Below are 13,213 nucleotides of genomic sequence, written 5' to 3'. Positions count from 1 at the left end.
GAACTGTTATTGAGGATCTGAAATCATCAAATGATTCTTGAAGCAAGAAAAAGCAGTGAAAAAAAAAATTCGAAAAAAAAGAGAAGAAAGAAAAAGAAAGAAATAAAGTGGTGATCCAAAGCAATAAGAGTGTGCTTAAGAACCCTGACACCTCTAATTGGGGACTTTAGCAAAGCTGAGTCACAATCTAAAAAGGTTCACCCAATTAGTGTCTGTGGCATGTATGTATCCGGTGGTAATATTGGAAGACAGAGTGCTTTGGGCCACAGCCAAGACTCATACACTAGCTATGTTCAAGAATCATTATACTTAACTAGGAGAATCAATAACACTATCTGAGTTCTGAGTTCTCATAGATGCAATCATTCTGAACTTCAAAGGATAGAGTGAGATGCCAAAACTGTTCGGAGGCAAAAAGCTACTAGTCCCGCTCATCTAATTGGAGCTATGTTTCTTTGATATTTTGGAATCTATAGTATATTCTTTTTTTTATCTTATTTGATCTTCAGTTGCTTGGGGACAAGCAACATTAAGTTTGGTGTTGATGAGCGGATAATTTGTACGCTTTTTGGCATTGTTTTAGTATGTTTTTGGTATCTTTTAGTTTTTTTATTATATTTTATTAGTTTTTAGTTAAAATTCACTTTTCTGGACTTTACTATGAGTTTGTGTGTTTTTCTGTGATTTCAGGTATTTTCTGACTGAAATCGAAGGTTCTGAGCAAAAATCTCCAGAGACTGAAAAGGACTGCAGATGCTGTTGGATTCTGACCTCCCTGCACTCGAAGTGGATTTTCTGGAGCTACAGAAGCCCAATTGGTGCGCTCTCACGGCATTGGAAAGTAGACATCCTGGGATTCCAGAAATATATAATAGTCCATACTTTTCCCAAGATTTGAATGGCCCAAACCTGCGTAGCAATCCGGCCTCAGAAATTCCAGCGTTAAACGCCGGAACTGGCATAAAACTTGGAGTTAAACGCCCAAACTGGCATGAAAGCTGGCGTTTAACTCCAAAAGGTCTCTACACGGAATTACTTCATTGCTCAGCCCAAGCACACACCAAGTGGGCCCGGAAGTGGATTTTTCTGTCATTTACTCATTTCTGTAAACCTTAGGATACTAGTTTACTATTTATAGATCTTTTGACATTGTATCCGTACCTTATGACCTCATAACATTTTAGACGTTTCATTGTGTACCTTCCACAGCATGAGCCTCTAAACCCCATGGTTGGGGGTGAGGAGCTCTGCTGTGTCTTGATGGATTAATGCAATTACTACTGTTTCTTATTCAATCATGCTTGCTTCCATTCTAAGATATCACTTGCTCTTAACCGGATGAATGTGATGATCCGTGACACTCATCATATTCTCAACTATGAACGTGTGACTGACAACCACCTCCGTTCTATCTTAGATTAAGTAGATATCTCTTGGGTTCTTAATCGGAATCTTCGTGGTATAAGCTAGAACTGATGGCGGCATTCAAGAGAATCCGGAAGGTCTAAACCTTGTCTGTGGTATTCTGAGTAGGATTCAATGACTGGATGACTGTGACGTGCTTCAAACTCCTGAGGCGGGGCGTTAGTGACAGACGCAAAAGAATCACTGGATTCTATTCCGGCCTGATTGGAACCGACAGATGATTAGCCTATGCTGTGACAGAGCATCAGGGACGTATTTTCACTGAGAGGATGGGAGGTAGCCACTGACAATGAACCCTACATACAGCTTGCCATGGAAGGAGCCTTGCTACATACAGCTTGCCATGGAAGGAGCCTTGCGTGTTTGATGAAGAAGACAGTAGGAAAGCAGAGATTCCGAAGATGGAGCATCTCCAAACCTCAACCTATTCTCCATTACTGCAATACAAGTAACCATTTCATGTTCTTTTGCTTTTTACAATCAATCCTGATAATTTCTGATATCCTGACTAAGATTTACAAGATAACCATAGCTTGCTTCAAGCCGACAATCTCCGTGGGATCGACCCTTACTCACGCAAGGTATTACTTGGACGACCCAGTGCACTTGCTAGTTAGTTGTGCGGGATTGCAAAAGTGTTATTGCAATTTCGTGCACCAGGATGTTTACCGGATTTATCAGTGACTATTTATAATCATTGCATCATATAACAGTCTAATATGTACATTTATTTATTAAATTTTGCATTTAGGGGACTTGTAGCAAGACTCAAAGTGAAACATAACATATTCATTACTTAACACAGCATGCACAATACATGAAAGTAAAAAAAATCAACAATAAAACTTAACTAAAATAAGTACTAATGCTAAGAACATGGCTACTAATGGCCCCCAGTGAGACGATCCACCCAGCTGTGGGTAACTCTGACGTGTGTGTTCGGGTTGGCGACATAGGACACATTTCTTTGGACGGTTTTGATCTGCCTCGTCCATATTTTTTCGTATCCTAGTGGACCGCGGACGACCCTCTCTCGCACGCCTCTTGTCAGGGTCCGGTATCACAGTGGGCAAGTCGTATGGTGGCCAGAAACCCTCTGGAATCGGAGGGGTGAATCCCATCCGATACACACTGAATACCGAACTAATCCGGTACACGCTATGAACATAAGTGGTCCAGTTTACCCGTGAGTAGGCACAACATGCAAGTGCGTGCTGACACGGGAAATGAAGTGCCTGGAAGTACCCGCAGTCACATGTCCGAGAGGCACGCGATACTCTGTAGCTACCCAATGAGAAGGAACCAGTCGGAGTGGTTTCTGCTACGGTGAACTCGGAATTATCCCTGTCATACAAAGTCACCGTGAAGCACCTGGCCGTCTTCAAGTTGGCCTCAATACACTTCACCAAGTGCTGACTGAATTGTTGTCCGGTTCCCATCTGGGCCTCAGCCTCTCTCCCCTTGCGAACAAAAAGTTCCGCAAGCCTTCCAAATGTTGCCTTCACCAGCGAGGATACAGGTAGGTTTCTGACACCCTTGAGGATTGAGTTCACACACTCGGAGATATTCATCGTCATGTGACCGAATCTCCGTCCCTCATCACGATGCTGAGTCCACAAGGAATAATCAATCCGGTTCGCCCACTCACACATCACCGGGTCTTCAGACCGCAGAATATCAAACCAGTAATCAAACTCAACCTCAGTCTTGACATACGCTGCATTCACAAGAAGCCTCCGTGCGTCTTTGCCCTTGAAGGTAAGGGCAAAATTAGCAGCTACGTGTCGAATGCAGAATGCACGGTATACAGATGGAGGTAACCAACCTCCGTCAGGAGCCTCAAGCACAGCCTTGATGCCGTTATGCCTATCCGATATAACCAGCAGACCCGGCTGTAGTGTCACGTGCTGACGAAGGTGGGAGAGAAAGAATGTCCAAGACTCAGCATTCTCACCCTCTACTAGTGCGAATGCAACAGGTAGAATGTTGGAGTTCCCGTCCTGTGCAATTGCAATGAGCAATGTTCCCCCGTACTTGCCATACAGATGGGTGCCATCAATGTTGACTAGCGGCTTGCAATGACGGAATGCCTCGATGCACGGTGGAAACGTCCAAAAAAGTTTGTGAAAATAAGCTTGAGACTCGTCTACCTGTCCTCCAACTCGAACGGGGCTAGTCCTTAGGACTGCAACAGTACCAGGCATCGTCAACTGGACTCCCAACACCACCTGGGCAGCTCGTTGTATGACTCATCCCAGTCACCGTAGATGAGGGCAACAGCCTTCTGCTTCGCCATCCAGACCCTCCTGTAAGTCGCCCTAAACCCAAAGTGTGCTGCCGTGGCATTCAGGAGCACCTTGATGCTGACGGATGCATCAGCCCTAACCATTGGCATAATGAATGCCGATATCACATGATAATCCAAACTCCTGTGGTCACTCGAGATGGAGGTGGCAAGACAAGTGTGAGGTCCATTGTATCGTTTGACCTCCCAAATGCCCTTGCACTGCCGGAGACTCAGTCGAATCAACCATGTGCACCCATTCCCAAACTCAGAACACTTGCCCACATACCGGCGATAATCAGACTCCACTACCTTGTACTGTACCCCTCGCCGGATGCTGTAAGTCTTCACACTTAACAGGGCCTCATCTTTATCCTGAATTGCTGACAAATCTGGAACTCTGTCAGACCAGCAGTCCCTTCCGCATCTCTAGCTCTGAATCCAACAGAGTGCCCAGAAACCCCCTCCTGCCATCATGGCATCCAAGTCCAAAGAGGAAAAATGTGGTGGATACTGCTGTGTGCCAGAGCTAGAACCACCTACCGCCAATGCAGGCTCACTCGCTCCAATATCATCGCCGCTGACATCGTCAATCATATCCGGCTCGACGTCATCCTCCTTTGCATCACCCAACAATCCGTCTCCAACACCAAGCGGTGCAACGCCCAGTAAAGTGTTCGGCAGATTTTCCCTTGAACCTACCTCGTCGCCTACGCTGCCATTGAGATCAACAGCAAAAGACGGGGAGGCGATAGGTTGGATCACTGGCTGGTACACAGGGACGGAGGAAGAACCAACGGCAGGCCAGGAACTAGAACCGGCTGGCGTAGCTAAAGTGCTGGTATTCCGGTTCGAACCCCCTGAGCTGGATACCACATCAACCAGCTTTGCCAACAACTCTGGTGTCCTCACCTCCGGAAACTGCCGCCGACAAAGAAACATTACTTGCAAGTTCTCATCACTACTAATCGTGAAACAATCATACTTCACGGTATCCTGGAGCACCGTGATTGGAATGCGATAGAAAAACTTCTTAACCTGCTTCGCACCTTCCAGACCGAGCTTCATCAGTACAGATCTAACAAGGTCATCAAAGCTCGTCGTAGGAGTAACGACAATACAGAGAGGATCCTTATCTGTGAACTTCACTCCGGAACGAGTTTTCCTCTTAATGGATCCTTTGTGGTGAACCAAAACAACAAACTCTCCTCACTAGCCATCTTACTCCCTCTAATGAGACCAACTCACGTTTACAACCATATATATAGAGCTCTGTCTCCCACTAATTCGAACCGGCCTCCTTCGAATTATGGTTTGTTTAATTCGAACCAGCCTGGTTTGAATTACTTTGGCCGGCTTCTCTCTCTATAATTCGAACCACCCTGGTTCGAATTACGTGCATTCATAGTTTGAACCAACCTGGTTCGATTTATTAAGAACACTCAACTAGTAATTCGAACTGCCCTAGTTCGAATTATTACCAAATGCAGTTCGAACCACTTTGATTCGAATTATATTAATATATGATCTGGCGCATTACTGAAACCATTTTCGATTTGGCTTATATACGTAAATTCTAGAGGGCATTGGCTTATAATGGTTTTTTGCCCTTAAAAATAATAATTTACAGTAACTCTTGTAAATATTTATATTTTTATTATATTTTTAGTATAATTAATAATATTCAATAAAATTTATTTTATTATATATATTTTTGTTCTCATTGTTAAAATTTTTTAAATTTGTCAATACGTGTTATTTTTACTGAAATAGACTTTGCAGGCTTTTGCAAAAATTCAGAAGGTTGAACAATATAACAGTTTTTCGTAGGAATTTCTTTACTCTACTAACTACAATTAAGGATAATAATGTATTTGGTTAATATATTTTTATTTAAAAATATTGTGAGCTTGAAATGAAATAAATGGCTTTTTAAAATTTGTTGATTTTTTTCATATAATAATCTATATTTATTAGTTAATAAAACTATTTTTTTTAAAAGAAGAAAGAATGGGCGTCCGTTTAACCCTACTTTTACGTTGGCTATAATAATCGACAGGATTTAGTGGATGGAAAGAAATTTGGCTCTATTTTTCGTGAATGTTCATGCGATCAGGGCTAGGAGCTTTAAGCCTTTAACCCGTTCATTGGATTGGAATTGCAAATTTGCAATTGTTAAAGGAAAGGCATAGGGTGAGAAAAATTGTCTATTTATATGTTGTATTAAACGGGTCTCTGCATAAACAACAGAAGCACCATTAAAAGGAGTGCTCAAGAAAAAGAGAAGGACAATTGGTCTTTTTATTTGTAAGTACCCTAAGGCCTAAACATTCACTTTCTTCTTACCTATGGTTTGTTTTTTTTTTTTTAATATATTATTATTATGTTTAAATATATTTTTTCCACAAATTATTATTAAATAATAAAAATTAATTATCAAATTAGTCCAGACATTCTTCAAATTCATTTCTAAAATTTTTTTCAATCAAATTAGTTTAAAGATTGCAAATTAATTATATTTATCCTCCAGTCACTCCATTAATAATTTTCTTTAAATATTAATATTGTAAAACGTTAATTAATAACATATATAATATGTTTAATTGGATATTGACTAAATATGTTTATGAAAATTTATTAATTTAGTCATTTTTCTCAATTACAAAAATCCTATTTCTAATATGACCAGTGACTAAATTGATAAATTTTCGTAAATATATTTAGTCAACATCTAATTAAACATGTTATGAGTCATGCATACTATCAGTTAACATTTCACATCATCAATCACTACGAAAATTGTTGAAGGATAGGTATGATTAATTGTGATATTTGAAGGACTAATTTGATTTAAAAATCTTTAGGAACAAATTCAAAAAATACATTATCTTTTAGGACTAATTTGACTATTAATCCTAAATAATAAATACTAAAAGTAAATACTTAACTCCTAATTTAATAAAAACAAATTTTTGATATCTTTAAATTTGGTGTCGAATTAATGGATTTTGGACTCTTAATAAGTATTAAATATTTAAAAATTATTTATTTTTATATTTTTTAAATTAAATATCAATTTTTATTTATTTTTAATAAATTAAACGACTATATAGATACCAGAATAAGCACCTTTAATAAAATTCACAGTTAACAATCTAATAAAAGTAGGTCTCATCCAAATAGACTTTGCCGAAAAATGGAAATTTTTTTTGAAATAAATAAAAAAATAATCATTTCACAAACCAATTTTTTTTATTTTTCGAAATCTATTTCTTTTAGAATTAGAACAAGTTCGCCCATGCATCCACAAACTTGCAGATTTTGTTAAAATTTGTCCATTACATCAACGAATTTCATTCAAATTAATAAGTTTGCATTAGTGTGGCTAATTTACTCTTATATTCGTACCATTTAGATTATATTAATATATTTTTTATTTTTTTCATTTAATTTATATAATTTAAAATTTTAAATTATGAAATTTTTATTTAAATAAACATATTTTAAAATAATATTTTAATTTAATTTAATAAAAATAAACATAGGTCATTTATTATTATTATTATATATACTCATACCGAGTACATTTTACAAGTTTGATAATAAAAATATATTCTCTAACATATAATAATAAAAAATAATTTCATATTTAACAAGTTAAATATTTTAATAATCCATTGGAAGATATAATATTATATCTTACTTCCATGATCTTTTATTTTGAATTCAATGTTATATATTTTAAAAATTTTATTAAATTAAAATGAGTCTAAGATTCATCTTTACATAATTTGTCTATTTTAATATAATATTTTTAAAATTATCCATTTGTCTTTGTGTGAAAGCATGTAATTGATTTATTATATTATTAAAAAATTTAAATTGTTATTAATTAATTATCCAAAAACTAAATGTCTAGTCCATTGAATGAGTGATTTTATTTATAATTTTTTAATTTAAAAATAATACAAGTATATTAATTTTTTAATTTTAAAATTATCGATTTTAAATAATTAATTTTTTTAAACCAAATAAATATAATTAATCATGAGTACAATAATGCGATTGCGTTTTATGTTTATTCTTATTAAATTAAATTAAATTATTTGTTTAAATTATATTTATTTAAATTTTAAATTAAAAAAAGTTTATAATTTAAAATTTTAAATTATGTGAATTAAATAAAAAATATACTAATATAATATAAAATGTATAAAAATAAAAGCAAATTCACTGTATCGGTGGACGAATTTGTTTCAATTTAAAAAAATGAATTTAAAAAAAAAAATTTAAAAATATTTTTGAAAATTTTTCTTTAAAAAAATGTGGTTGTAGCGAGTCGAAGGCACCGCGCTTCCTCCATGTCAGTTTCTCACCTGCTGAAAATTTTCGGCTTCATCACCTTAGCATTGGCCTAAAAAGAAACCTTGCAATCGTGCAACCAAACCTTGTCCGACTATGCCTTCAGTGCGGTTTCTCCGTCCAAGTCACCTTCATATTCATGGTGGTTTTACCTCTGCGCTTCCCGCCATTCCACCCTTCTCACGCAACCGTCTTACCTCGCTCGACCGGGTTTACTTCTTTACGAACCGGTTCCTGCCTCCTCTGTGCGCGGTGCCCAAGATTGGTTTCTCAGCAGCAAAAGATGAAGCCGCTTCTCGTAAGTTTCTCTACTCAGCTCCACCGAACCCCATCCCCCCGCCACCACTTTTTCTAATACTTTCACTTTGAGTTCAAACCTCTTTCCTTGTGTGATTGTGCGCGTGTTTTTTTTTTTTTTTTTTAGCTGGTGATATTGAATTCGAGGCGCCACTGAAAATTGTGGAATATCCAGACCCGAAATTGAGGGCAAAAAATAAACGCATAGTTAGCTTCGATGATAATCTGAAGAGTCTTGCCCGCGAGATGTTTCATGTAATGTACAAGTAAGCACTGTTCCAATATTATCCTCCCTTAGTACTAAGTCTTTGTTTGAATGGTTTACTTCATTATTGTAACAAAACTTTGATTTTCTTTCATTTGGGAGATATTTTAGGAAACAAAATGCTATTTATACACTAAAATCAACTACAAAAATCAGCTACTTATAATGAGATACATGTTAGAATATAAATACACATTGAAAATGAGTTAAACAACACACGTATTTAACTATTTAGACACAAATAGATGGTGGTTGTATTTGGTGTAAACCTAGCATGGATGTTATGGAAATTATACTTTTTTAGATACCAAAAATGGAGGTTTAGGTGGAATCATAATTTTAAAGTAGCATCAGTGACTTGTGTTGAGATGGTTGCATAGAGTAATTCTTAACTCCATTGTCTAGAAAAATAGTTGTTTTTTACTGATTTTAAGCAAAGGAACTATATTTTAACTTGATGGAAAGTTTGACGGTTCACAAGCTGTATTTTGTTTGGGAGTTGGGACGTTTGGAGAATGTCCCAAACACACAATAGTGATGTTAGACAACGATACATTATTCCCTACTTGCTATAGAAAGCTGGGAAAAAATGAAGAAAAACAGTGGTATATACAAGTATATAACATAGGTTGGTGGATGATGCATTAGAGCCTAGCTTATTGTTGTTATTTGGCTATTGCATATATGCCACATCAATCAAATTACACTTTCCAAGTCCTTGTCCACTCATGCGTGTGAGGGGGTGCATTAACAGTGCCAAACTTCCTAAAGTCTAGAGATAAGCTCTGAAAGCTTGCCTTGGGCAACCCTCTACTCCATCTAGCTAGCTTATGCAGTGGAGTTAGGCCCACTCTATAATACCTTCTGATACCCCATTTTTTTTTAAAAAAAAAATCCATAATCAACCAGGAAAATAAGAGAGAAAAGAGTAATTCAGCAAATGAGAGAAAGAATACACTCTTATGTGATGTTGTGTCTTACATGGGAGGAATACTAGCATCTATTTATAATAATAGTAAAACCCTAATACTAATAAGGAAAAAATGACAAAAATCAATACTAATCCTAACAGATTATATTTGATACTCTGATATGATAGATTCTATCCTGATTTCTAACAGTTTTGTCCTCTGCATTTCCTTGTTCTGTCTTTGGTTAGCTCTTATTCTCTCTTCCCATCAAATTCTGGTTCTCTCTGGGTCTGTGAAACTCATAGATGCCTTTGTAATCTTTTTAGGTCTTGAAATAAACTAACAGTAAAAACTTTCTAAGGCTACTGTAATCTTACAAATGATAACAACATTCATTTCCACAGAACCAATGGTATTGGTCTCTCAGCACCCCAAGTTGGAATTAGTGTTCAACTTATGGTGTTCAATCCAGTGGGTGAACCGGGGGAAGGAGAGGAAATTGTTCTTGTAAACCCAAGAGTTAGCAAATACTCAAAGAAACTGTCAATTTTAAATGAAGGGTGTCTATCATTTCCTGGAATATATGCTGATGTGAAGGTAGAAAACACTCTTTCTCTTTCTCTGTGTGCTTTTATAATAGTTTGTTTGATGGAGTTGCCCCCTTTTTTATTTTGCCTGCCCAAAATGATTCCTTTCATAAAACTTCATATTTTCACCTTCCTTTTAAACACTTCTCTCTTATGAACTTTGAAACTAGTCTCTTATTTGTCTTTCATCTACTTATAGTTACTCTCTCACTCTCACTAAACAAAAATTCATTTGTTATTTTCTTTTGATAAATGAATGTCATTTCCATTTTCCTGATTATGGAAATAAAATTCATTATGTGTGTTTAGTTTTTGTATAATTAATTGTAAAGGGAAAGTAGAAAGTTGATTTTATCTATGGCCCTTTTTGGTATAACGATAATTCTGAATTTGTTGAATCTGCATTGTGCTTTTCTGGTGACTTGACTCCAGAAAGGATTTCTATTTTGTATCCCTTTGGTTATCTACTTGGATATTAGTGGTTTTTCTTTATTGATCATACAAAAGGATCAGCATAGTTTGTTGCATGGTTTATCCACCTAGGAATATTTTCCTTCTTTTATTTTATGATACCTTGTTCTCTTTCAATAAAATATCTTTTGTCTACATACTACATATTTGTTTATCGTTGTGTTCCTTTCTTCTTGCCATGACAAACAACAAAGGAATGAGACTGTTTTAGAATTTTTCTTGTGCTGAAATGAAAGAATTTTTCCTAGTAATTGATATAAAATATATAATCAAGCTTTTCCCATGAAAGCTAAGACCAAGCTTTTATGTTGTAGCAATTTCTTTGAGCTCCTCCTTGAATGAATTGTTACATCAGTACACTCGAGTGATCATTCTAGTGAGCTTCAATGTTGACATGTGGGATTTTATTTTTCCCCTTGAAAAAGTTATTAGCACAAATTGTGTCCTTAAATTTGTTATTTCATTTAGTTCAAGTGTTATCTATACTTAAGTCATGACTTCTGTAGATGAAGTCTGTCTGCTGTTTTGAGGACTGTCAACTTCTGCTCAACTGAGACAAATAACCTACTTGTCATTCTCATTTGTTTGATGATTATCCTGCTGATGGTCTGAAGTATTTATTCACTCTTTCACCTCCCTAAAATTTCTTATTATTGTGGTTTAGCGACCTGAATCAGTGAAGATTGATGCACGTGATGTAAATGGAAATAGATTTTCATTCTCGTTGGATGGGCTTCCTGCTCGAGTATTCCAGCATGAGTTTGATCATCTGCAGGTTAGTTTCAACTTTATTAGTTAAATGGTTTCACATGAATGGTTTTTCCTCTATTTATTATTTTCAACTAACCCTGATGTTTCATCAATGGACAAGGAACATGAAACCCAAAACACTTAGGTTTTGTTTAGTCAATGTTCTTCACTTCAATTGCCTGTATTATATGGAACAAAAAACGCATAGGGTGTGTGTAGAATGCCAAAAAAGAAAAACAAAAGGATGGAATTAATTTGAAATGAAATTGAATTAAATTACAATCAAATATAATTTAGAACCCATAATTTATAAAGTGAGAATTGAATTGAATTACAACCAATTATTGTGTTTCAAACTTAATCAATTATTGCATCATGCATACAATTATCGTTGTCCCCCCAAAATAGCGGCCATTCTGCTATAATGTTTTGGGGTCAACCACTTAGCAATAGAATCCATGATTGACTTGTATGGTTTAGCACTCAGGGGTCAAGTTTCCCTAATTCTTTTCCAACTAATTTTAAAGTGTAACTCCTCGTAAGACCCATCATATGTGTAGTTGAAATGTCAAATTGTAAATTTATTAATAGCATTAGCACAATCCAGCTGAGTCCTCTGTCAACACTTAATAATTCCCACATTATATGGCTCACCAATCCCACCAAATCATCCACTCTCATATTTCCTATGCTAGTTGAGAACAGGGCTTTTATGCACCTTCTAAGTGAACTACTGGCTTGGTGCTTCTGGTTTACTGACGTGATTTTGTGTCACTACCTGCTGGTTAACACGTGGGTACAGCTTACCTATAATAATCTGTGCAGGGGATTCTTTTCTTTGAGAGAATGACTGAAGAAGTTCTTGGTAATATCCGTGAACAGCTACAGGTTAGAACAACTGAACTCTCTTTTTGTATTCTGTCAATAGTTGATTTCCCATGACCTGACCTGAGAAATACATCATGATGACATAGATAATACTAATATTTCAAAGAGATGGTAAATGAGGCAAAGGTATGCCGTTATTTGAAAATATCAATCATGTCATGTATTCTATCTTAGTGGATGTGACCAAGACTACCATAGCTTCTCTTTCACTTAAATGTTTATTTTTCATAGTTTTTTTGTATCTATACGTCGATATCTATAACTATATTTGTTATTTCTATATTTTCTTCAAATAAGCTAATGTTTTGAAGCTTTTCATTGCTTCAAATACAAACAAACATTTCATAGTTTATTACGTTTTTAGTGCTTAAACTGTGTAAGATCTTCCATGTCTACACTAAGTTATAATATAACATCCTAAAATTGTCTTGGACATTATCCTAAATACTGAGCAAAGTACAATGTGGATATTCCTAATGTGTTGGAATCTTAAAAAAATATTCAGTTCTTTCTTTATTTGGTAATTTAGGATATGATTGTTAGGAGAATATAATAGAAGCATAAATCATTCATCTTCCGATACAAATGTTTTTAATGCTTGGGCATAATCATTACAGGCCTTGGAAATGAAGTATGAACAACTGACTGGAGTACCAAGTCCTGAAAAGATACAAAACAGGAGGGAAAGAAGGAATGCTGTCGGTTTTGGGAAATCATGATCAAACCTGACTCAGGTCTCTGCTTCATGGTTTTCATGATAATAAATTCCATTTTTCCTATCTGTATACTTTATGCTTCTTGAAAAATGATTTGCTCCTGTTTTACCAGTCAATATCAGGTACAACCATAAGCTCAACACCTACGAAGATTTCGAATTCAAAACGTGTTGAGTTTGCACAAGTATTGGCAGGGGACTGCTCTGTAAAGAGAAAGCTGGCTGAAACATAAAACATTCTTTTTGACGCAAGTCCTT

General features: G+C 35.9%; 3 protein-coding genes across 3 annotated transcripts; 1 reads left to right on the top strand and 2 right to left on the bottom strand.

Moving 5' to 3' along the window:
- Positions 1-2,258: 2,258 nt before the first annotated feature.
- Positions 2,259-3,629, bottom strand: LOC130934670 (uncharacterized). The gene has a single exon (XM_057864217.1). It carries the CDS (start codon positions 3,627-3,629, stop codon positions 2,259-2,261), a length of 1,371 nt encoding a protein of 456 aa, XP_057720200.1.
- A 2-nt stretch (positions 3,630-3,631) lies between these two features.
- LOC130934668 (uncharacterized) lies at positions 3,632-4,777 on the bottom strand. The gene is made up of 2 exons (XM_057864216.1): positions 4,253-4,777; positions 3,632-4,084 (listed from the first exon to the last, which is right to left on the bottom strand). The coding sequence occupies exons 1-2, from the start codon at positions 4,775-4,777 to the stop codon at positions 3,632-3,634; spliced, it is 978 nt and encodes a 325-aa protein (XP_057720199.1).
- Positions 4,778-8,167: 3,390 nt separating this feature from the next.
- LOC130934667 (peptide deformylase 1B, chloroplastic/mitochondrial-like) lies at positions 8,168-12,959 on the top strand. The gene is made up of 6 exons (XM_057864215.1): positions 8,168-8,369; positions 8,496-8,634; positions 9,949-10,141; positions 11,267-11,377; positions 12,178-12,240; positions 12,858-12,959. Exons 1-6 carry the CDS (start codon positions 8,168-8,170, stop codon positions 12,957-12,959), a joined length of 810 nt encoding a protein of 269 aa, XP_057720198.1.
- The last annotated feature ends 254 nt before the right edge of the window (positions 12,960-13,213 follow it).

This window comes from Arachis stenosperma, chromosome 6, assembly GCF_014773155.1.
Source record: "Arachis stenosperma cultivar V10309 chromosome 6, arast.V10309.gnm1.PFL2, whole genome shotgun sequence".
Lineage (NCBI taxonomy): Eukaryota > Viridiplantae > Streptophyta > Magnoliopsida > Fabales > Fabaceae > Arachis > Arachis stenosperma.
Note: the sequence above shows the minus strand (reverse complement) of the source record. Positions and strands in the feature narration are given on the sequence as shown.

Coding starts and splice junctions, on each gene's coding strand:
- LOC130934670 (XM_057864217.1), bottom strand. CDS start 3,629: ATGCCTGGTACTGTTGCAGTCCTAAGGACTAGCCCCGTTCGAGTTGGA.
- LOC130934668 (XM_057864216.1), bottom strand. CDS start 4,777: ATGAAGCTCGGTCTGGAAGGTGCGAAGCAGGTTAAGAAGTTTTTCTAT. Junction 4,085..4,252: donor CGAGTGAGCCTGCATTGGCG/GTAGGTGGTTCT, acceptor TCAGCAATTCAG/GATAAAGATGAGGCCCTGTT.
- LOC130934667 (XM_057864215.1), top strand. CDS start 8,168: ATGCCTTCAGTGCGGTTTCTCCGTCCAAGTCACCTTCATATTCATGGT. Junction 11,378..12,177: donor ATGAGTTTGATCATCTGCAG/GTTAGTTTCAAC, acceptor TAATCTGTGCAG/GGGATTCTTTTCTTTGAGAG. Junction 12,241..12,857: donor ATATCCGTGAACAGCTACAG/GTTAGAACAACT, acceptor TAATCATTACAG/GCCTTGGAAATGAAGTATGA.